This window comes from Eutrigla gurnardus (assembly GCF_963514095.1).
Source record: "Eutrigla gurnardus genome assembly, chromosome: 21".
In the NCBI taxonomy this organism is placed as follows: Eukaryota; Metazoa; Chordata; class Actinopteri; order Perciformes; family Triglidae; genus Eutrigla; species Eutrigla gurnardus.
Genome location: NC_139932.1, coordinates 9,265,731 through 9,291,834, shown reverse-complemented (window position 1 = coordinate 9,291,834; position 26,104 = coordinate 9,265,731). Strand labels below are relative to the sequence as shown.

General features: G+C 44.4%; 1 protein-coding gene across 5 annotated transcripts in view; it reads right to left on the bottom strand.

Annotated features, from left to right (window-relative positions):
- anks1b (ankyrin repeat and sterile alpha motif domain containing 1B) overlaps positions 1–26,104 on the bottom strand; it is a 163,511-nt gene that overhangs the window by 77,756 nt on the left and 59,651 nt on the right. For all 5 annotated transcript variants that reach the window (XM_084038697.1, XM_084038695.1, XM_084038693.1 and 2 more), the window contains exons 6-11: positions 23,673–23,748; positions 22,370–22,471; positions 17,830–17,952; positions 17,102–17,286; positions 13,124–13,255; positions 645–801 (exon numbers count right to left, since the gene is read on the bottom strand). In XM_084038697.1, coding sequence (XP_083894823.1) covers positions 645–801; positions 13,124–13,255; positions 17,102–17,286; positions 17,830–17,952; positions 22,370–22,471; positions 23,673–23,748 — 775 coding nt within the window. The remainder of the gene's footprint in view (positions 1–644; positions 802–13,123; positions 13,256–17,101; positions 17,287–17,829; positions 17,953–22,369; positions 22,472–23,672; positions 23,749–26,104) is intronic.

Genomic DNA, 26,104 nt, shown 5'->3' with positions numbered 1-26,104 from the left:
TGGGGGGGTCCGAGGCCGGAGGACCAACTCAACCCGAATCCTGACACAAAAACAGCTTTGAAGACGCTGAGGATGCCAGTGGGTAAGTGACCTGAACCCACTCGGCATGGACATAAAAGTTGCCAGATGAGTAATTAAAAGCTTCTTGATATATCTCAATGTTGTGTGTTGCGTTGCCTCCGATCGCCAAAAAATATGTCCTTGCACCCAACTACCCCTGAACAAATGAATCCCACCCAAACAGCGTTACAGGCATACATTCCACCATATATCCCCAAACCACATTGTTCTCACTCTCACCCACATTTTCCACACCTGTTTATTGCTATGAGACTCGTGTTAATGCTGGATAAACAAGCCGCTTGGCATCCAGGTGGTTCAAGTCTTCCACTAAACTTGTGATCACCACAACAGCGGGACGGTCATATGGATCCGTGTGAACACAGTCAATAGATCACAGTGGAAGGCACCATATGCTCCACTGTATTTGAAGCAAACGTTTTAAAAAAAGGTCAGAAAACAAAGAGCGTACAACGATAACAGTGAAAATAACTTGATTGAACATAAGTTAATTACACGTGAGGCTTCCAGTTGCTGAATGAAAGTGAAAGTGACACACAAGTAGAGTTTCTTTATTGTCCTACCATTGCGCGGGCAGGCGTTGAGCCGGTGCGTGATATCGAGTGAGCAGGGTTTGCGCGTGACGGCCGTGGTCACGGACTCGTACGGGTTGTCCTCGTCCTCTGGCAGGAAAACATCCAGAGAGGGAGAGGCGACGATCTCCGCCGAGTGTTTGGAATCCTGGGAGAAGGACGGAGAGATAAAAACGGAGAGAGAGGAACGTTAAACACATCGCATTATCCAGCAACCGGACGATCACAGGGAACGCAGGTTTACGGTACTTCAGCAACAGCAACTCCCAGCAGTTCACTGAACACAAACACAACACTAATATCATTATTAATTATGTACTGCATATTATCCCTTCCAACCGACCCATAAATTATGCATTATGCTGATAAATAGTGTTGGAAAGCAAAGGGGAAAGCCCTCTCGGACCAAAGAGAGTTTGATTGTATGAGCTGTGTGAGACAGAAAGCAGCAACATAACTCAGCAAAGAGCCAGAAAGAGATGTGGGGTGTTTAATGTGTCTATCGAGGCCAAAGGGTCTTTTTGTTCAATATCTTTTTGTTCACCTTTTCCCAACAACCACACACACAGCGGCTCAGTAATCACACACTTCGACTCAAGGCTGTCACTCAAGTTCAACCACAGATGGATTATCTTGAATGATTCAGGCCGATGTTCAAAGCAAACACTGAACATGAAGGGATGTAAAAAGAAAAAAAACTTTTACTTTCTTCTTTTAAAAATCGTGGAGAGTTTACTGATGGGTCTCTTAACTGTCCCTGCAGGACTTTGGGGTTTGGTTCTCTGTGAAAACGGGGATCAACACGGTGGAGCATTTCTTTAAAAAAAAAACGAAAGAAAGAAAAAAGAGCTGTCTTAAATTCAGCTGCTATAAAATTCTTCAGACTGCCAAAGATTCGTATAGTCACAGGTTGTATTTGTGAGAGAAGTCAGTGCGGCATTTGTAGATTTAAGGGTTTTATATGCAAGAAAATATCTAAACAGCAAAACATGTTTTCTAATCTTATTATTAGCTTAAAATATGAGATACAATGGCTTCATTTCAGTTTCATAACCCCGGTACTGAGGAAGGTTGAGTGTTTGCCAGTGAAACCGCTGCAGGGTCTCATCACATGGTGCGAGTGTATTTTAAAGAACAGAAAAACACCGCTGAGGAACGGGACACAAAACTCCCTCAAACACAACAACAAAAAGGGCTTATGAAGCCGTCAACATGGGAAAAATGTGTCTCCAAACTGCAGAACGTAGACAGGGCCTCTATGCATTCTATTATACAGCTGTCACAAAGAAAGCGTTGGAAATCCCAACACACACACACACACACACACACACACACACACACACACACACACACACACAAACACACACACACACACACACACAAACACACACACACAAGAAAGCACTTGTCTTATTTGATAATATGCAATTAAACTGTTAACTGCTGCTTTACTTTTCTAATTAATACTGTTTGTGAGGCTTATTGTAAGTCTCCCTGAATAGAGTATCTGCCAAATGCCTAAATTGTAATTTGCATACCAAATGAAATACATCAATGATTTTCCACCAAAAGGGACTTCTGAAAAGGACTCCTCGTTTGAAGGTGATGAATTCACACAACATGGAAGTTGAACATTTCTTTGGGACCTTTACATAACCGCGTTCTCCTCCGTGTTTAAGGGGATTGCTTTTTGTCGCGGCATTGGTAAAAAGGTTGAGTCCCAAAGGGCACCGAGAGAGCAGCAGAGAACCGAAAGGTCCCTTATCTCTGAGGCAGATGTGTACCCAGAAAGAATGAAAAACAAGAGTGAGTGATGTGGAGCGGGGGGGAAAGGTTACGGGGCGAGCGTCATTTCAGCCACACAGACAAAACATCTCTTTCCAGAGATACAGCAGCCTCTGGATGTCTGCCTTTCCCCCATAATGCATTGCTCAAGTGTCACTGGGCAACCGGCCCCTGGTTAGACCTCTTAATGCGATCCGTAGTAAACTTGTCACCATGGTGATAACTCTCGGGCGCGGCTACGACAACACTCTTGACTTGTTACCCCCCCCCCCTTCGCCCTCTGCCAGCCTCCGCTCCTCATTCAACAACCATCATTCTTCCCGTCATGGTGTGCGACTACATTACCCAGACTGCACCAGGCCATCAATCACACCCTGTGCACACTCAAACTGAATCCATCATTCTGGCTGACAGAGCAATCAGTCCCTTGATGATTTCTCTCACTCACACTCTGCAATCAATCAGAGACTTATTTCACATTGCAGTTTATTAAAAGGCCTACACCCCCCCCCCCCCCCAACACACACACACAGACACACTTCTACCCCCATCAGCACTCAATTAGAGTGCCATTACCAGCTAATGGAGACCCAGTCCCCAGCCACTCTTTTAGGCCTAGGCTCTGCAGGTGGCCCGGCCTCAGCTGATACTGATTTGAAGTGACAACCTGGTTAGCAGCAGATTTCACTCACCGAGCCCAAGGAAAAGTCTGAGAGCACGCTGACGGAGCCATAAAGAGCTCCCGCTGCCGCTAGTCCGCTGCTCCCGCAGAAAAACTCATCCCACGGCTCAGATGAAAGGTGCAATTAATCATCCTCACATCCATTTTGAGAGTTCAGCCTTCAAAAGCAATATGTAGAGTTTGTTTACGCTTCCTTCAGTATCCTGATTTTTTTTTTTTTATACAGAATGCAAACCAGAAAGCAGGTTTCTGGAATTGCCGAGTAGAAACTCGATTTCCCCGGTTAGAGTTCACCTGGAGAGAGAATACTGTACACCGTGACTGGATTTCCAATCTGCCTCATCCACGTAAGCATGGTGCAATATGTGACACAGGGAAGCATCACTGGTACCAACCCTGTCTCTTACTTAAATATACCTGTCGTACCTAAATATAACCATCACAAATGAAGTTACAGCGAGCGGATCCTGGAGGAAAAATAAATGAAATAGTCGTGAATATGCAGGAAATAATGACACATTCAGGAGCATCATGCTTCAACTTGACGGATACAAACATCATTTCTTCAATTTTCTCGATAGAAAACCTAACCAACAGCCTTAAAATTCATTAAAAAAACATTTTTCCCTTTGCAATCTAGTGGTACGTAATCCTAACTTCTAGGAGACGTGGTTGATATGACACAGACGTACACACAGCAGCATCCTCGCATTCAAAATAACTCCACAAGACTGAGACCGTCACAAAGACGGCTTTAGAAGTCAAAGTCAGTTTCAATCTTTTTTTTAAATTCAAACAGAAAAGCTGTGTTCTCACTGAAGAGCCCATCCTCCCCGAGCACCATCAGCCCTTCTGCACACACTCGACATATTCACTGTGACAGCTGGAGTAAGAAAATATATTTTCCAAAAAATAAGGGGAAATAGGGGAGATACCGGAGTGCATGTTAGCAAATGTATTGTTCGATTTCTCAGAGCATCCTGGTTCCTTGTTTGGACGTAAACGTACAACCACATGGAAATTAAAATAGATGCTTTATGGCACAAAGAAGAGGGTGCAGTTCGTCGTCAACGAAGTTACTGGAAGTGAAAGTAAATTCAAATCGAAAGAGACAAGAGAAGCCATTGTCTTTGCGACAGGAAGTGACAAGATTACTGGGAAATGGACGGTCCTGGAAACATAACGGCAGCTCTGATGTTTCTGATGAAACAGAGACGTGAGTTTGAGGCTATCAAACATCTCCACCGTGCTCTCGTTTGTTTACAGTTATTACAGAGTTGTCACCATGAATTAAAAATGAAATACGGACGTCTTTAAAATGCCACCAGTGGAGCGGCATCATTAATGGATGCACTGAAGAGAGACGAGCTGAAAAACAGCACGAGCTCAGCAAAGAGTCTCCCTTGTAGCAGCTGCAGGCGGACGAAATTAAAAGGAGACAGCAGGAAGAGATAGAGAAGTGATCTTCACAAAGGATGGAGATTCATTTCTCATTCTCCCAACATGTGCTCCATCTATTCTTCCCAACCCTTCATCACCAGAGAGAGAGAGAGCGAGGCCAAAGCTGACGGAGGTAACGGAACCCATCGTCCAGGGTTAAAAAGGCAGAGGTAGAGGATCCAACTCAACACTTACTTTGGAGTTTGCGTCGGCAAATCCCAAGGAGACGAGCACAAGACGGGGAGAGCGGGAAGAGGGAAATGAGTGAGGAAGTGGGAGTGCAGTGAGTGTGGAGCAGGGATTTCCTCCCTCACACACACACACACACACACACACGCAGTAAAGACACAGAGAAATGTAAGTAAATGCAGTTAACACGTTTGATTTCACACACACAGACTGCAATAAACACAGCAAAATATCCCATTCGGCTGCATCGACGTGAGCGACGGGCTTAAAGTTTGAGCTATTCCCTCGCCAGCAGAAAACTACTTTGCACTCTATCTCCAAGAGGACACTCGCTGGAAGGAAATCCCTCACGCTCAAGTCCACCGCGAAGCCCGGCAGCGACCGAATACCTGGAGTTGAAATTAATCCGGCAGTGTGACAAGAGGTTTAGCTACCTGATATTTTTGATAGATGCCGCCTCTTCTTCCCGCTCGGCCCCAGAGGGGTCAGACGGATTCGAGAAAGTGGGAGAAAAAGGCTTCGCGAGGTTGGATATGAGCGGTCCCTTCAACAAACAAACACAGTCGGTCTTCATTCATTTCCCTCCCTCCCTCCCTATCTTCCAGGGCCAGAGATAGGACACAGAGGAACTTGTGTCTGGGCTGAACAGGAAGGGAGCAGACAAACAGAGGCCTCCTCTGGCCACTAATTAGCAGGTCGTATGCAGCTCCCGTCCAACTGCACAGGCCAGATTAAACGTCGGAGTGTGTGTGTGTGTGTGTGTGTGCGACGGCGTCTGCACATGTGACCAAAAGATCGCATGTAAAGCTGTGTGATTATCCGTCGGTGGGATAATGCAGTGTGGCGTGTTTCAGACGATCCCGTGAGAGCTTGAGTGCATACTTTTTGGTGCGTTTCTCTCTATGGGCATAATTGAGTGTGTGTGTGTGTGTGTGTGTGTGTGTGTGTGTGTGTGTGTGTGTGTGTGTGTGTGTGTGTGTGTGTGTGTGTGTGTGTGTGTGTGTAGGGCTGATAACACAAATAGGAAACGTGCCGTTGCTTGCGTCACGTCCGAGGAGCTTCTATGGCACCACCTTAAATCCTGCGAGGTCTCCGTCTCCGTCTCCCGACCCATCGCCTCACACACTGTACACCGAGTTCATAGGCCATCAGATATGAATGGAGGCTATAATTTGCTGGCATTTCCTCACGGAGGCTATTTGATTAGAAAGAAAAAGGGAGGGGTGGACACCAGAGAGGACAATGGAGCCTCTGAGGCCCTCATGAGCTGGAGAAAGACGAGCAGTCATGAGAGGGCAGCGCTGAAGAGACAAACTGACCAAAAGACCGACGGAAGAATTAAAGATTGCGGTATTTCAAAAAATGTAAAAATGAGGCTAATGACAGCCCATCCCCTCGACTCCTCGAAGCCGACGTTTTGAGCCGAATAGATACTAATTAGTCTGACCCCTAATGTGAAGCGTGAGTGAAACAAGCATTGGAGTCAACAGTTAAGTTTGAGTTTCTTCAAATGACTTGCAAGAAAGCCATATTTCCAGAAATGTCGAGCAGAACTCTGATATGTGACGAAAAGGAGGTTAATAGCAGGAAAAAGAGATGAGAAATGCAGTCGGGCAAATGTTGAGATAGAGAGATACGGAGAAGCAGAAGTGAGAGTGATGGAAGCAAAGTTTGAAATAGAAGGAGAGAGGTGGAGGTTGGTCAGAGAGGTGACCAGGGATTGCCTTGCATGATTGGATTCCCCTCCACGGCTGGCTAATCCCACAGAAGTCAGCTAGCTGAGCCACCCACAGGACGCCGACAGTCACTCCTCAGCAAATAGCAGCCTTCACATCCTCTGTGATGGCTGCTGTATTGAGCAACGCTCACACTGTGGCTTCCCCTGGCTCCGTGCTTAATCCACAGACACGGCTGGCAGCCGGAGCAAGAGGCCGCTGACAGAGAACCACCGCAGTGTGAACGAACCTTTACTGCATTTCACTGCAGCCTGACAACTTCAGAGGAAGTCGCCGGCCTTTACATTGTTATCTACCGTCTGGAGATTTGCAGTCAGAAACTGACACGTCGGTACAAATGTATCCAAAACTTTAGCAGAGTAGCAGCTCCTTAGATAAAGTGTAACACTGTCAGTCTGAAGGATTCCTCCTGAGAGGACAGGATTTCATACCTCCAGCATTCGCTGTTATTCATTACTGTAAAGTTAAACAGGATTTTTGAGCACATTTCAATGTCCGACTTTCAACTTTCCAGCATTAAAACGTCTGTTTCTTTGTGGATGCTGCAGATCCGCCAACATGATTCAAACACACAATGTTTACACCCCAAGATTATGTAATATGTTTAGTTATTTCCAATAAACAGACAAAAACAATAAGACAATGCAGTTAAGGGTCACAGATTGTGTTGCAGCTCGGAGTGCTAAAAATGACTTCCTATTTATAACTATTATGGGTACTCTGCTTTTTTACGTCTCAGTCCCGATGAAGGATATCGCTGCCGACAGATTCCCAGCATCCTCGAGTACACAAACACCTTGCTGACGGGCCAACCGCTCAGCATGGCAGCTGTCCTGTCCTCCTCTTTGTTGGGCTTTGTTTTGGGCGATAGTGAATCCCTAAAAATATATACGGTGAAAACTCAGAATACGAATCTTTCCTGAGAAAATCCGTTCAAACTGTTCCCGGTTAGTTGAGCACGTATCTGTAAGGACGCCTATAGATGTTCGATTCAGCCAGAAGGAGAAATGAAGTCTGGAAGAGATGGAAGAGAAAAATGACAAGTAAAGTGAAGAAAGAAAGGTCAGAAAGAGAAGGAAGTGGAACATTAGACTTGAAACGATCTGTCACAAAGTCGTTCTCCTTGAGAAATCCTCTAAGCACCACTTACGCCGCCGCACGACATAAGTCTGGAAAAACAACACAAGGTCTGTGGCATTAAACTGACGCTCAGAAACACGACTAAATGGGACTTCCTGTGACTTTGGAAATGTCTTATACCTGCTGAGGTCTCCACATACTGTAAGGAAAGAGCATTATGCGAAAAGCACTCATTTTTTTATTTTAAATGGGAAGATCAAAAGCATCATATCTGTCCATTATGAAGCTTAGAATCACAAGGTCATTCTTGTACTGTGTAGTCAGTCTCTGTATGTCCCAAATATTGAATTATCACATTAACATGGACCCACTCTTTTCCAGGGACTCATAAAACTCTCAACTACTGGTTATTGAATTAAAATGTATTAGTCCCTGCAGGGTAGCGCTACATCGCTCTGCTGCTGCCTGGATAACGCTCAACAAACCAGTCAGTTGTGAATAAATGGCTAGAAAAATGACAAAGCCTATAGAAATTAGCATTTTTTTCCCAACCATCTTTCCCCAACCGTGTTGCCAGGAGGAGAAAAAAACACTGTGATCACATTATTGGCTCTGAATATTTACAAGTCATCTGGGACCACAATACAGCGTTATGAAATATTAACCACACAGTTAAATCAACACTCAAACAAGATGTTATACACGTATAGAACTGTACATGTACATAATTAACTTTCCTTAAATATGAACTAAGTACATCCCTCATCTTGTTTTCATCCATCCCCCCATGTTATCTGGGGCCGGGCTTTAGAAGAACATCCCAGACTCGTGTGTGTTCTGGGTCCAACCCAGGACCGGTTGGACGTTCGTCACAAAACCTCGACAGCAGGGTGTCTAGAACGCCCAAACCACCTCAGCTGCCCCCTTTCACACTCAAGGACCAGCAGCTCTATTCCGAGCTCCCTCCAGAAGTCTGAGACCTGGTAAATGAAGAGTGACATGACGCCACACCAAGACCCGGAGATGCTTTAACTCCCTCGCTTCCAACCTGGAAGAACCGTTTTCTGGAGGAGAACCACGGCCTCAGCAAAGAACGGAGACAATTCTGGAGTCCCCAAACCAGACTCCTCCCCCCGGCTACCACTTGACATCCTGTCCATGCAAATCATAAACAGCATCAGTGACGACTCTGATGAGGTCAACTGGGAATGTTTTTGACTTTGTGCCGAGTATCGAACACAGTGGTTCTACGAGGACTGGACCCCAGTACCCTGCATTTACATTATTTTTACTCCTTGTGGACATGGTCGCAAGATAACATCTCAAGGGCAGCATATCTGTGTGTGTGTGTGTGTGTGTGTGTGTGTGTGTGTGTGTGTGTGTGTGCTATTTCAGTAAAAAAGAATGGTTGACAGCAGCTATAGGTGTGTGTGTTGAAGGTTAGGTCGACAGGAAGACAGTCTATGACTGCAGAGTCCGCAGGGCATAAAGCCATTAACAAGAACTAAGTGTAAGCACAGAGCTGCATCGCGTACCGCAGAGAGCAGCAGGCGGAGAGAATGAGCAGGAGCAAATAAGAGCGAGGAGGAGGGAAAGAAAAAGAAGGGGAAACTATTGCTTTTTGCATTTTAACATGTGTGATTTTTACTGAACATAATTACAATACACAGAAGGCAGAATATATCCTTAATTTCCACAAAATAAATTAAAAACACACTTTTAACTAACGATGCTGCACCCAAAGGGAAACAGCTTATCAAACGTTTGCTTTAAATATGTCGGGCCATTATTTTTACAGCATAACACAGTGATTTTGAACTACATCAGACCTCAGAAATCGTATGATCCCAAACCTCACCCAACCTCCCACAGAGCTCATTCAGGGCTTCATTTACAGGCTTCTGGAGCCCTCCACGTAATCTCTGTCCTCTCAGAAACACCTGCCTTTCATCTTCAAGAGCCCTCGTGGGTTTCTGATCTTAACTACCAGCGCGACACCGACCAGCTCGCTCTCATTCAACTCTTTAAAAACTCCCTGAGCCGGTAAAGGTCAGCAGCCACCCACTCGACAGAGACATCTAATGGGGAGGTCTGACTGAGGAGTAAAGGGAGAGATGGGGAAAAAGAAGAAGGAGGTGGTGAAAAGAGGAGTGGAGCTGGGGAAATGATGATGTGTGTGAATACGCATCGCTCTGATGGTGACGGAGATTTGTCAATGGTAGACATCCCACGCCTGTAGGCTTAGGAATTTTTGTGTCGCCTAGCAACTCTCTCTATCGGAATATTTTTCATACATTTATTCATCATCTTTCTCCTTTCTCTTTATTTTGCTTTCAAGGTGAACTTCTTTGTCAAAGTCAACGCGGTTGAGGAAACGTCGGCATTATTTGCATGGCGGCGGTGGGAGGACACCTGTGGCTGGCGGCGGTTAAGTTAAGCGTCCTTATGCGGGCACGTGTGCACACACACACACACACACACACACACACACACACACACACACACACACACAGAGAAACGTAAAAATGAAACAGAATCCAATGACATATTCATTAGTTAGGAACAGAGTGTTTTTCCGCATAATCTAATACAGAACCCTTTCTAACAGATGCACTGAAACACTAATAATCACATTCATATAACCTGCTTAGGCACACACACACACACACACACACACACACACACACACACACACACACACACACACACACACACACACACACACACACACACACACACACACACACACACACACACCACAAGATTTGCCAGTTGAGTAGATACACCCACTTATACCAAATGCAGGCTAATACGATATTTCTGCAACAAGTATTATCGCCATGAAGGTTATTCTCTTCAAATATTGTTTTAAGTGACGTATCCTTCAACGTTATTGTGGAAGATAGAGTTTCAAAGGGACGGAAGAAAATTGGTGCTCTAAGTATTTGTATAAACATTAAAAATCCTTCGAGTATAAGAAACATTCAGAAAAAAGCAATCAGAGTTGTACTCAAAAACTGAAAAACATTGTATTTGTCTGTTTACAACGTCTCCTTGGCAACCAAATCCTCCACTACCAACTTCTGATTCAGATAATTACATTTTTACTAGAGAAGCGCACGGACTTAACAGAATCTCTCATGTTAATGAAATCAAATAAACTCTTCTACTGTAGACAACACTCTGACCTCATACGACCCCACTTTAAAACACCCAAACCATCCCTTGAACCTAAAGTAAAGTCGGCTAAAGTGTTGAGTGAAGCGATCTCTGCTCGACGTGTTAGACGAGTCCAGCATTTGACTGACAGTCTTGAGTGACAGCCGGACGACGTGAAAACTCTCGTGCTCAGACAATCGATACCAAAGTTAGCCCACTTCTGCTGCGATATAAAGTGAGCGATAGATGAGTCAGAGTGAGAGAGAGAGAGACATGGGATGGAGAGCTAAAAAGGAATTAGGTTGACAGATCTCATGTGGGATGATAAGAAGAGATGGAAAGACTGCAGCTTAAAAACGGTTTTCATTTTGCCCGTTCGTCCTCCGAGGGGGGCGCGCCGGCTTCTCCCTTTATGTTAACTCTGTTTATTCATAATTACGCCGGGAAATTGAGCACGGTGCACACTTAATTATTTGATAACAACAATTTCTCTTCCTCGCTCACACTGTTCCTCCTCCTCCTCCTCCTCCTCCTCCTCCCTTAACAAAAGCCACACACACAAACTCAAAATGCAGCCACGCCAAACTCAGACACATAAGCCGATGCCACCAAATGTGCTCTATTAACCCTCTTGCTCACATTTAAACTGACGTACACGGTTTTTTATTAGCACACGCACATGAACACACAAACACACACACTAGTCATCCAGGTGCAAACCTCTCCAGGCAGCGTGCCATGAATGCAGGAAGGCTGCCAGCATACAAGACAGAGAGTCGGTTGTGTTGTTAATGTCAGATGTCCTGCTGCTGGAGCAACAATCTCCTCTTCACACACTTAACCGCCCCGGCGTATACGCGGCGTGAAGGCGAGGAGACGAGGCGGAGCGGGAACACTTGGAAGGGGAGGGGCGTTTCAATTCAACTTGCTATTCTAGAGTTTTTGTTCACATCACACACACTGGATTTCCAGTTATCCCTAATAACCTAGAACCCTGAACACATCAGTAGGTACAAAAAGGTATGAGAGCTGCACACGATCTAAGGAAGGCCAACTAAGCTCTAATCAAATAGAATTAGTCTTGTTCTTCTTTAGTCGTGACTGTGTGCAGCAGAGCAAGCTCAACGCTGTCTTGTTGAGATTCTCCTCAATAACCATTCAGACTAGGGCCCACTTTTCCGACCCTCTCCTTCACCATACGATCAGTATATATGTGTTTCGAGTGCATCTCTTATACCATCGTAGCTCATATTACTGGACACGAGAGGCTTCCACCTCTTCACCTACTCATTTGCGCTACTAATGTGCGATATATTACAGCGCAGTAAGAGAACGCAGTAAGAATAAAACACTAGAACATTCAAATATTCAAGAGAAATATTCAGATGACTACAGATATAAAATGAAAAAAACAACATGTCCACAACGTACCGTGTATCCATTTGGCCAAAATATTTGATTCCTTATGGGTGGGTTAATTGACAATAATACCAATATGCCACTTGAGACTCGTTGCTGCCTCGTTGTGATTTATTCTCATGAAATGTGCAGATCTGAAGTACCAATCAATTAACAGCTGTGGACCTTGAGCTCATGAATACGTTTGAAGGGTGGATACACACACACTTCTCCATTATGAATCGCTGATATCAGAGATCAGATGCCAAATATTGGGCTTTCTGACAGAATAATCGATGCTGGTTCTCGTCCTCTAAGAAACCCGACATCAGTAAACACCAAAAGTCCACATTTGTATTCTGCCGTGTACTCCTTTTGCCGATGCAGTTTTTTACTCTTCCCCGAGGGGATGATTATCCTTTTGTGTGATCTCATTGTATCAGAAATTTCAGTTACATGTTGTTCAATCAAAGTTCACGAACCAAGTCCTCATAAAAAGGGCAAATGCTTCAAAGCTACAACGAGATAAGCTGATTTTTTTTTTTTGGCAAATATTCTGATAACTAGATAGGAGGCGTATATGAATGATAAAAGACAGAACAAACACGAGAGCAAGGAATGGACAGACAATGAACAGAGTAGCCAGAGCTGCCAGGAGAGCCAGTCTCGCTGGTGACGGCTCATTTGCTGCGTTCCCAAGGTAACCAGTAAAAGTATTCACTCAGAACAATGGTGATATCACTAGTCTGTAATTTCTGTAGTGAAGCGGTGTGTGTGTGTGTGTGTGTGTGTGTGTGTGTGTTGCATTATTCTACACCATGTGACACATTTATGTTGATTGTGAGTGATACTATTATGTTATACAAGTGCCATTATATGCCCACTCTAAAATATAATATAATGCAAATAAGCAGTGACATTACTTACTGGAATTCAAGTGTGTGTGTGTGTGTGTGTGTGTGTGTGTGTGTGTGTGTGTGTGTGTGTGTGTGTGTGTGTACCTGTGAGAGGCTGGAAAAACCCAGGTTGCGGCAGCCATTGCAGGGCGTCAGGGCCTCCCAGAATCCAGTGGGGCCACAACTCTTTTCTGACTCATCCTCCTCCAGGGGCACGGCGAGAGGCGGGGTTGGCCGCTGCATTCACATACAACAAAATAAAATGTATTTCAATCATCAAATCTCCCAAATAACAAGTAACCAATAGTAAGGAGGTCAAAGGGCAGGAGAAGCCCTGAAAAGATTCTGGCAAAGAACTGAATGAATCAAAGAGCTCAGAAGAGGGATGGTTTATTTATACGTGTCTAGGATTTAGTGGCACCTAGCGGTGAGGTCGCAGATTGCAACCAACTGCATGCTGCTCCGTTGGCCCCTCCCTTTCCAAGCGTGTCAGAGAACGATGGTGGCCTTCAGGTTACCTAAAACCCAGGCAGCAACTTCTGGGTTGTTGTTGGGGGGTTTTTTATCTTAAAACAAGTGACACGCCATTTAAAGTGGGTGCCACAATGAGTTAACCAGCGAGGAGAAAGGTGCAGGAACGGCGGGACAACTTCATCACACGGTGTCCTTTCCCGGGGCTCTCCGGCTCCCAGGAGGCAGGTGTGTGGATGCGCTCTGTGGCAGGAGGTGTCAGAGAGCAGCTACAGCCCACCTGATATCTCAGTTAACCGCATGATGCTGCAGCGGACGCAGGTCACAGCGGAACACGCAGACGGATACCACCGTCTGGATGGTGGCTTTTAAAAGAGGGAGAGAGTAGACGGAGGTCTGATGACGAGAACAGGAAAAATCTTCTTAACAACGAGGAGCACACAAAAAATAATAATATTATAAGTCAAGAGAGGATTAAGAGATAAACTTGGAGAGGTGCTGGAGGAAAATACAGAGGGAGGGAAGGACAGGTGGGAAGAGCAAAAGAACAGCAGTCAGACTGGAGATGGAAGCAGAAAATGAGGCCGAAACCAAAAGGTCACCAGTCGCTCCGGATTGCAAATGGCCCTCCGCAACACTGCAATACTGACTGATGTAAAACAGACTCCAGTCCTCATACACACACTGAACTGTATGTGACTCAACACTAGATATCCAGATAACGGCCAGTGTTTTCGGACGCCATTAAGGATTCATTCCTGTGCTTAAGCGATCAATAACACATTAAGTGTCCATGGCAAACCCTGAAAGAGACAGATTACTATTTGGGAATTGTTTTCTACTTAGAGTAATAGTGAGGACCTTATAAAACAGTTTTAATTCAATACCGATTGGCTATTTATATTTATTCTTAATGCTTGTTGTCGGTGCCACCGGGTCCGATTCTGATTAAACCAGATCAAATCATGCATCAAAAAGACTCTAGCGGGGCCTCCGACAGCCCACTGTGGAATCTGCTGCTCATAAATTGGCTTAATTCATTTGATGGTGGAAATCAAAAAAACGCGTTAATCATTTTATCTGAACAGACTTGATTTCAAAATATTCAAGGCTCGTTAATGAAAGAAAATGACCTGCTGTTTTTTTTTTAAAGCAGATCAAATTCATGTCCCCACACATTCACAAGCTCTCCGGCGACTAGAAAACAATGTTAACCACAGCAAAACTTGTTCTTCAAGCTTCTCAAATATGACAATTTGCTGCTTAATATTACTCCAAATATTACGTATTACCGGTAAATCTGCAGAATTCTCTTCCAGCGACGTATACTGGTTTGACCACAGTAAACACACATCCTTTCAAGCTCTCATTTGAATACACGACACGTACAAACATGGATTCCCATTAATGCTCGGTTTAACCACAATGGCTACCAAGGCAATGTGAGGAGCCTGCGTTGCTGAGTGTATGTGCCGTCCTGGGATTGTGCATGTTTTATTCATGTGTAACAGACACATTGAATGCCATACTAATGGCTCCGGCCACACGTACAGACGTGCAGCCCGGGGCCAAATAAACACACCAGCACACTGTGAATGTCAGCAATAGAATACAAATTGGTACTTAGAGAGAGAGACACAAGACGGATTGAGATCATTACAGCCAAAACTAGAAGGGTGCACTGAGTGGAGCGCCGATCTCCACCAGGTGCATCCTCGACGGCCGCTGCTTTATCGTGTGATTGAATGAATAAAACCCCAAAATTGGTCTAGACACCAACAGGGCTGTGGGCGTCATAAAACAAACTTTGTTCAAACTCCAAAACAAGCAGCAATGAATGCAGGCAAACAGCTCGACGTTAACAAGTCCAACAAGGCATTTCACACGATCTTGCTAAAAACAAAATGAAACTCGCCGTGTTGTCGGGCCGTGTGTGAGTGGCTGAAAGGCGATGTTACTGAGCTGTATGTGTACTGGTAGTTCTGTTAGCTGGTAGTCTAAAACACTCAAATTAATGTCTCTGGATAGCAGCTGATAATCAGTGACGTGATCACTAGTGGCCCCTACTGGCTGAGGGCCAGTGAAGGGTCGTGGGTAAGGAGGAGGCACCTGGTAGTCAATAAAACGGACGATACGAGGTGTTGAGAGCGCAACCGCAAGAGATCCTAGAGATGTGAGATTAGACGTGGACAGACAGAGGGGTGCACATTCACTCACGCACACAAGCGATCGCATGATCCTCCTGGAAAAGTTCATGAGCAGAAAGGTGCACGTTCAACACACACGTGTGTTTGACTGCCTGCTACACTGTAGGAAAACATTCCTCGGCTTGCTTTTCATATCGAGCCCATTACAGATATAGAGAAGATGATGAGCTATTGATCAGTGTCGAAATATTCCTTCAATGAGGTGTGTGTGAGAAGGTGTGTGTGTGTGTGTGTGTGTGTGTGTGTGTGTGTGTGTGTGTGTGTGTGTGTGTGTGTGTGTGTGTGTGTGTTGCTGTAGGTGAGCAAGAAGCAGAGAAATAGATTGAAAAATGGAAACAGACAAGCCGTAAATAAGCAAGCGAGAAGCACAGACAAACATTCCTTTGGATGCTTCTTCTCTGTGTGTGTGTGTGTGTGTGTGTGTGTGTGTGTGTAGGTGTGTGTGTGTGTGTGTGTGTGTGTGTGTGTGTGTGTAGGTGTGTGTGTGTGTGTAGGTGTGTGTGTGTGTGTAGGTGTGTGTTGGGATCTAAAGGTTCAGGTTGGGGAGGGGTCAGTGTGATAGATGACCTCCATGTCCTGCGCTGCGTCTGACTTCCCGGCCAGTGGAATTGAAAAGGCTCAGAGCCTCTTCGTCACGCTGCGCTGGGCGTTGGAAATGAACTGCAGCTGTGGTTCTCAGGTCAGCTAATACTGATGAAAGCCAGCTATTTCATCCCCAAACGCAAACCAATAAGCTCCAATCAGTTTCCCTCTGTGTGTGTCAGAGTGTCAGCAAGGGAAGTAGAGGCTACTAACACTATTCCAGTATAAAAGGGCATCTAATGAGGAGAAGGTCAAGAAAAACAACGCCTGCTGGCTGTCGACGGCAGTTTGAGCACAAATTACAATTCTAAACTAATTCAGGCTAAAATCAAACAGAAGCTGTTGTCTTCAGCAACAAGATCATACTCAGTTGGAGAAGCCAGCTCAGTGGCATTGGTCTATCTGATACTGCTCTCTGCTGGCAAAATACACAAACTACAAGCAGTCATAATTTGTCACTCTTGATCATCTCATTTGTTTAAAAAAAGGTGCAAAATGGTCGTAAAGTGGTGTTCAAAACATTGTGACTATTTATTGAACACACAAATAGGAGTTTTAACTATGGCTGCAACTAATGAGTACCTAAAATGGAAATAGTAAACAAAAATGTTCGTCTTCATACTGCTAGTTAATCAGTTTATAATGAAATAACACAGAGAAAAGCATCAAATCATCCAAGAGAGTGTGAAAGCAGTCATGCCTGTAAGAAACAATGACTCATTACTTCAACACAACTCATAACTGAAGTTCTGGATCATAACATAAGCTCAATTTACTCCCAAGAGACTAATCTCCTCCAAGCTGTCATGACTGAGCGTCGTACCTTGACTCGGGTCAGGGTGCCGTTGGGTCGATCCGGGCGCTCCTCGTCAGAGAGCCGCCCGCTGCCGAAGCTGTCCATGGAGTGGGAAGAGATGGTGTGACAGAGCTCCTCGAAGGAGTAGTCCCTGTCCCGGCACTTCTTGATCTCATGGAGCAGTTTGGACAGCTCACTTGTCACGGCGTCATCTGGGGAGGAGGAGGAGGAGGAGAGTGAGGAAAGCACCCAAAGCTCCTTAAAGCATCAGTATGAATCCAGTCCCCATCACTATTAGACGGGACTAACGGTCTCTGAACCAGGCAGAGGATCAGCAGGAACTCCTGCAGTGTTACATTCACAACACAGGGGGCAGCGCCGCACAAGGAAACTGTATCACTGTTCAGAAGTGTAGTTAACGTGTGTCTCCACTAACAGGCGCTGCTATCCATCACTGGCTTTACACGATATTGTTTGCTCATATTGTAAAATAAAAAATAAAACTGATATCGAATCCTGTTTGGATGAAACAAGAAGAGTTGCATAAATATATTTTGCATTTAAGATAAATCCTTCTCCTGGGCTGCAGGGTTGACCCACAGTGTATTTCCTTCAATTATATACATTATTTCTGATTAGTTTTTCCCAGTACAAGCAGGAAATCTTATATTCTCCCACTTCCTCCATTCTGTTTGGTGCATTTCTGGTCAGGAAACAATCATTAGTGTGGTAGTTACATCACTGTGTTTACTCACTCTTGTGTCTGAGAGAGGGGGAGGCGGAGGGCGAGGGCACAGAGGTCCGAGGTGCAGGGATGGGACACTTGCGAACCGGCTCCTCCACGATACTCCTCCTCTCCATCTCGTCCATCATATATTCTACAGAGACATGAAGGGACAAGAAGATGGACGGTCAGAAAAGAGAAGAAAGGAGGGAAAAAGAGAGGAGCCAGCGGCCAGAGGAGGCGTTTGGAGGAGAATGTGGATGGTGTGGGAAGGGCGGGGAAGAAAACGCATTTCAGAGGCCTTTCACCGGATCAATACGATAGCACGGCCATCAGCATGGTAAACAGCTCGTGCTGCATTCAATTCACACTTTTCCCTGCGCTGCAAATAGACTTCACAGCTTCTGCTAATAGAGCATGCCACTGTTCATAAAAGCAAAAGAGAAGAACAATTGACAACGAGGGTTCAGGAGTGATGAAAAATAAGTTGAGGACTGGATAGTAAAGTAGTTTAAATGAGGCATTAGCAGCTGAAAACACTCGAGCACGCTTAGACGGCGGGATCATGTGGCAGACTCCCCGCTGAGCCCTAATGAGGACTCCTTTTAAAGTCTGTATTTCTACTTCCATGAATCGCTCAGCTCAATAATTATGATACACAACCATATTTGCATACAATTAGACGGAGTACGAGGAAGTGTATCAGAGTCATTTAATGCTCATTTGATGTCATTAAATGCCTGACAGTTATATTCCCCGGTGTGGTTCTTCAGTCGATGGTTCATAAACATCAGAAGAAACATCCTTATAGATGAACCGCTGCACTGCAAGTACATGACCAGTAAAAAAGTCAACTTGAACAGGACGAAGAGTCATGCGCCGCAAATCAAATGACAATCTGCTCATAATGAGGTGCCTGTGGCAACCAGAAAGCCTCTCAGCTGGTACAATTGTGTAAATGACGGGTCTTTTCCTCTCTGTGTGTGTGTGTGTGTGTGTGTCCGTCCTCCTCCATCTCCTCTCCAACAGGAAATGGCATGCAGCTGATCTTTTCACCAAGTCACAGCTGTGGCCTTTTTCTATCTCGCTCTTCTTCTTCGCTTTCTCTCACACACACACACACACACACACAAACACACACACACACACAGTCTATTTATGGCCAAGTCCAAATCTCTCCATTTTCCAGCGCCGGTTTATTGAGATTAGATTTTGACGGCCGCTATCCCTCGTATAATATCTACTGCGACATGGATTTTTTGACATTTCAAAAGCCACAAGTGGCCTATTCATGTCTTTAAAAGTGTTTTCCATCATTGATTCTGGAAATCTAACAGTCTTTTAGTGTCGTAGCCACAGCGTTCACTGCATATTTGCAAACGTTCAGAGTCACTAAATGGCACAGTGTTTTATGTGCACGGCTCAGAATCCAAAGCATGCAGGATGAAGCTCAAGTGTATAAGATATGAAACAGCTGCATTAACCTGTTGGACCCCACCGATGCACCGGTGGTCCGTCAGTAAAAACTCACACCAAACCTTTAACGTTCTAGCAGAGAAGCCAAAGTTTGCAGTGTTTTTTTATCAGGTCTGTACAAATGTCTGGTTTTTATTTTTACAAGCTTCATTCAAACCTCAATAGAAGCTTCAAAGCTTTGTCTCGCCCTAAAAACATGTAAAAGAAATGATTGTGTTATTATGGTAATAAATGTAATTCAGACTGCTGCTGGACCGCCGTACAGGTAACCGACAGGCAGGCCTCCCTTTATGTGCGGAAAGTTGGACGCCACTTCATTTCCTGCACTCTGGTGAATTTTTATGCACTAATTTAAGGCGGAAATCTCTTTACACCAAGCGACGATTCAAAATACAATGGAATACAATGCAGTAAGTTATCCATCTCTGCTGTTTTGTGTCTCTTGTTTTGGAAAGTAAACCCTGTAAAATGCAAGATTTTGTCTCATATTCAAAAGTTGAAAAAGTTGAAACTTAATAAGAATAGAGTCATTATATTTCAGAATGAAATCAACGTCCTTGTTCTGCGCTCGGCTAATATCGTAGCATCTCCTTCGGAGCGATAATACGTAAGTTCACTCAAAGACTCGCCTTTGCTGCAATCATATTTTTTGAGAGGCTAAACACCAACATATATGGACTGAAGCAGAGTATTTTGGACATGATTACATCCATCTTTTTACAATAAATTCTGATATTTGGACTAAATAACGCTTCAAAGTTATTGGAAATATTTCAATCGCACGAGAAACAATCCTACACAGCCACTGGAATCATCATGACATTTATAATATTAGTGTAGCCTGATCTTTGTCTTCAACTGTGCAGATATAGCAGCTTATGCAAGACAAATTATAAATATGGAATTCAAATTACATTATGAACGAAGCTTCAAACTATTCACTCGGCCCAAGTTTCTCGTGAAGAATGCTGCCGGCTACCACAAACAAATGAGAGCTGTAAGACTAAACCAAAACATTTAATTAGGAGACAATAAAACCAAACCAGCTGAATGTATTTATGGGTATACATCAGATCCTTTCAGCGTTACAGTAGACATGAAATGAGAGACTGGAATCAGCAATAACAACTAAGCTGCTCCGCCTGTTGCATCACTGTTTGTCCTGGTTTAACGTCAGCTTTACGTCTTAATTTATAGCTACTTTATAACAATCCTGAGATCCAGCCTGAGTTCCCCTTTCTAAATGTGCCTCCAAGTTACAGTAAGACCGACCCGTACTAACATGTTCTCCTCATCCCTCGTCCAGTATCTGACCCTCTTTGAACCTCCTGCGTGTCTCTCACACAGATAGCGATAGGGAAGGCCTCCAAGCCGCAGATTACAGCGTTTCATACCGAGCTTCATAATCACCTCAGGACAACGCCGTCTTTAGAAGTTGCAATCTGGAGAAACGTTGTGTCCCTGTACTGTGGAGTAAACTCACACTAACAATCACTGGTCACACGCTAAACACATGGTGCAGCGGAGACGAGGGCCCAAACCGGCATTTTAATCAGGCAGGTGGAGGACCGAAGAGAGAAAACAAGTAAAAAAAAAACATTTTTCTTTAGTTGAAAAAGACTGACTGAAGTGCTGCTATTCATTTGTGACTTTTAATCATGAAGCAGATGGTTTAACAAGTATGATGAAAAGTGAACGACTCATTGTGAGGAAATAATCTGTGGATAAATCGAGAATGTTTCAAAGCACATATGGCTTTTTTTCCCTCCCTGTGGTATTTACCCCTCCATTTTGGCAGGCATCAACATGCAGATTCAAAAAGCATTATTGAACATTTAAACAGTTCCTCACAGTCCTTCCTCATCGCAGTGCTGATTTCACTGGAAAACTTAAATCGTGTTTCTGTCTTTGGGATTAACGATAAGCCTTTGCTCGCCAAACATTTCCATATTCAAATTGCAGCCGATGTAATGGAAGCCACTCAATCCACATTTGAACGGACTGTGTGTATTTGGATGTAAATAGTGCTGCTCCAATCATAAATTGTGGTTTTAATCTTAAACACAACTGGAAATATTTAATGGCAAGGCGGTGAAATTCAACATAAGAATGACAACCACAGAACATAATCTATGTCATAAAACAGATAAAAAATAAATAAATGTGTGTCCTTCTATATTACAGTGAGGTTCTGTGCAAAGTTGATGCATAATGTAAGTGTATGTTAATCATTGTCGTTATTGTTTGGCTTAAAATGTCAATGAAATTGAAACATTTTTTTAAAAATGCAACAAACGTTATATTTAGGCTTCTAACCGGACGTGAAGAGGACATGAAGAGGTGCATTCTGGGTGGAAGCCCTGTTTTTTGAAAGGAACAATATGCAGCTCCGACTTCACACATTCCAGGAGAGCATCAGTGGCCATCTTCTTTAATAGAACAGCCGGTAGACAATGGGATAGAATTGGGAAGGACAGCTGTTACTCGGCTTGAGTTGTGTAACGGTGCTCTCTCCCACCGTCACACACAGACTACGGGAGCGCCCATTGTTTCCCCGATAGAAGGTACACTTCCTGGAAAACAACATTTCTCAGTTGGATCACATCCACATGTTAACGTGTCTGCAAGATTCATCAAGTTGCCATTTTAAATGTCATCCGAGAGCCAATCACTGTGCTCCTGCAGCTGTAAGCTTTTAAAATGTCGATGAAAAGTTGTCTGTTAAACTGTAAATACGGTATCTTTAAACACTGTTACATTTACTGCATGTGTTCTAATATTATGCTCATGAAACGACCCAATTTCTCAAGTGAAATTCATGTGAAATCTACCAGTAAATCTGTCTGAACTTGTTTATCTACTTTTGTGAGAACAAATTTGAGAAGGAGGACATTTTGGATATCAGACAGACCCTCACAGGCGGGTTTCAGACTTGGTTTGAAGGTTCAGGCTAGCATCAGGGTTTCAGTAAGTGAAGTAAGGATTTTGGGGGGTGTGTGTGTGTGTGTGTGTGTGTGTGTGTGTGCGTGTGTGTGTGCGTGTGTGTGTGCGTGTGTGTGTGTGTGTGTGTGTGTGTGTGTGTGTGTGTGTGCTACCTTGGATGACAGCAGTGATCTGCTGGGATTTCGGTGCAGGATGTTCTCTCAGGATCTCCAGAGCCGTTCTCCCCTGGTTGTCTCTGAGACTGGTGTCGATCTCTGAGACACAAAAAAACAAGTCACAAATTGCCGTCCTCTCACATACACACATGTACAGACTGAGATCTGTTGACACGCCCACTCAGTCAAGTAGTTTGGAGGAAAACACACACCTTTATGCTTTTATCATCCTAAAGACATTCAGAAGCACACACACATAAACTCAACAGTGTGCCAAACAAACACCTTTCTTCCACTATAAATCCTTATTTCATTACTTCCACATGGGTCCCATTCTTCATGAGAAATAAATCTCATTCTAGTCACTCTGCTGGGCACCATGAAAGAACACAGCACCTTTTACTGCTTTTCTCTTGCTTTAAAAATGTCTTGTTCTTTGTGCATTTATTGTAACTTCAAAGACAGAATTAATTGAAGCAATTAGCGTTGATGCTTAATGTGGTTATATGTCCTATAAGATCACTATCACTCGTCCTAGTCTGTAAATATAGCTATAGTAAATATGGCTCTCCCAGCTCAGCCCAGCTTCGTCCACAGGCACCAAAACGCGCCTGCAGCCCCTCCAAAGCTCACTAATTAACAGGGTAAATGTCGTGCGTGATGTGGTTGAATCCAAATCCAAAGATATCTTTGGTGCTGGCTGTATATTTCAACATCCTCAGCTGCTTCCCGGCATAGTTCATGATGGACAATGAAAGGCTGGCTGCCCATTCTGCCTCCCCCCCCATAAACACACCATGTCTGAAGGCCTGTGGAGGGCTTCAGCTCAGTGAAACAGGCCAGCGTAGCCCTCTGTTCATCCAGGATGTTAATGAAATAAAGGCCAAAAGAACACAGGAAGTTCTGCGGGAAACAGGAAGTGCTAAAGGAAGAAAGTGGGTGGCGGCGGTTTCAAAGGACAACCGTGTTCAGATTCAATCAGCTCGAGTGTGAATGTGCAAGATGCAACTATATCTGCTTATTTTACATGTGTTTACTTAATAGTTATATACAATATTTTACTTGCAAATACATTTAAATTAAGTGATAAAAAGTATATTTTTGTTTCATCACCATGACTTTTAACCTGACATCCGAGGGCCAAAAAGTCCAGGATTTTATAAAAGTGAGAGCGAATGCAGCAGAGAGATGACTGGAGAATAAAACATGTGAAGCATCGAGCCCCAGGTTAAAATAAAAGGGGGAAAACAAGGGAAACACAGTTCGTTGTTGCTTCTAGGATATATATTTATAGACCCACCTGAGTCAAGCAGAAGGCGGACTACATCCATCTTCCCAAAGAGAGCTGCCTCATGGAGGGCGCTGCCGTTCTCGGTCTAAGAGAGAGAGTTTGTGTTAATATTACAGCACTTTAACAATTGAACACAGAGACAGAAATAGACATCAAAAACAGAAGTGGATTGGGAGGCACGATAGGAAAAAAAAAAAGCATGATTAAAAGGGAGCAAGAAAACAATATTTTGATTTGATCCCGGGCCTCTTTCTCTATGGCAGCTAAATGAAAGAGATTCAGGGAGATTTAAAAAGAGTCGCATTCCCCCGTCTACACACAGCAGGGGGGGCCACGCAGATTTCAAACCGGTGCACAAGCAGCAGGAGCCGGTGTGGAAACGTCCCCGTTTGCCATCAACCTCCAGCACTTCTAACGGGGTTGTCACAGATGTGACGCAACGCGCTGAAACCGTAGCGAGGGGGGAGGCCGCTGGTAAGTGCCTCATCTTGGATCGGCGCCGATGAGAGGGACGATTACTCTGACAAGCCCACTTTTATCAGTCAGGAGCCACAGCGAGAAGAAAGAACCCATGTTTATGTGTGTGGGAGGAATTAGAAAGAAGACTTAAAGCCATCAGACGGAGAGTTTCTAAAGTTTCTGTGACATATTTCAAATGATCTTGATGTGATACAGTATTATTTGTGGACTTGAACAGGCGGGAGGTTGCTCACTTCAACATTGGGTGGAAAACATTTTGGAAACCCATCCGAGTATGAAATACAACAGCATCTGCGTGTGGAGGGTTACTAGCTGCTGACATAATCAGAGCAACACTTTTCTCCTCGTTCTCCTGCTTCCAAGGTCAAAGGTCATGACCAGGAAACATAGGTTTAAGAGGGATATAAATGAGTCTAAATTGTAAGCGTGCCACCCTCTCTTCTCATGCGGTTATTGCTCTAAAGCTTTGTGCACATCTTGTTTTGTCTCAATAACATTCTGCCCTTTAAACCTTGCTTGAAACTAAAATACCCACCAGGGACACTAACGACTTCCACTTTAACCACACACACACTCAGGCGAAATCTCCCTCACACACACACACACACACACACACGCAGAAACATACATATGCTGAATCCGTCGCATCCTTCACGGTTGGCTCCCCGACCACGCCGATGAAAACCTGGACCGAGCCAAACCACCGGCCTTAATGAAGACAAATTATGTGGACGGCAGCCAGCTCTGCTGAGACTGGGAAATTCAACTCAACGCGCCCGTCCTCCGCGTGGAATACCGAACCGGCTGAGGCCGCTCCGTTTCCTCTACAACCGACAGTGTCGCAGGAAAGTACGCCAGATGCAGCGGCTATGTCCTCGAAAAGGTCAAAGGTCAATCATCCACCTCTCCTAGGGGGAGAATAGTGTAGGTGTGAATCCCAATCGTACGCAGATGAGTGGTCGCTGCTTCGTTGCCCGCATCAAACTGTGGATGTTTGACCCGAGGATGTTTTAGATGGAAGTGAGGGGAGGTGGGAGCGCAGGAAGTGATCCACCCCTCTCTTCCTCACACACACTTGGCCTCCTAACCTCCCTCCCCCTCTAAGGTCATCTCTATACCACTTCCCGTCCCGTTTCCCATGGCGATTATGCAGTAATGTCACGAGGAAACAAGGCAATCGTCACTCTCCAAGAGTTTCCAGGAATTGAAAAGCAGACGACTTTCTGTTTCAGAGCCGGAGCGGGATGAACGTAAACGCTCAGGTCGACTTTAGAAAGGGCCTTCTAGTGTGTTCATGTGTGAGAGTGTGTGTTTATACTAAACTTTTGCCCTGTGTTGTTGGCTACCTGCCCCGCCCAGCAGCAGGTTCCTCCGTAGGGATTTCCCCTCATTATTATGGAAACATTCAGAGAAGGAACGAGGGCGAGAGAGAGACACTGCAAGACACCGGGGAAAAGAGAGAGCGACTGTGCTGCCGCTATAAATTATTCATTCACACTTAGACAGACCTATATGGCTTGACTCCAATTACTGACCTGTGGTATCGTACACACCAACACACACACACACACACACACACACGCACACACACACACACAAAGTGCGTTCCACTCGTGACAATTTACCAGCTGGGCCATCTGTGAGTCGCCCACAGCATCCACTGTGCTGTCAACAGCTCCAACACCTTACTTTCTGTAGTATACAGTAGTCTATACTACACTAACGAGTATATTCAAATAGTAGTAGTTTATCTTCTAGGTTCAATTTCATCACTAATAGAAGACCAGAGCACAGATGTAAAACATTGTTATCCAACTTTTTGTTGTTGTTGTTTTACTGACTAGCTACAACACTCCTGGATCTATATTTCACTGTTTTGTTTATAATTATTGTTATGAAGGATTTTGATTTATACAGTGCTAAAAGCATACTACAATTTTAAGTATGTTTTGCATTATAGG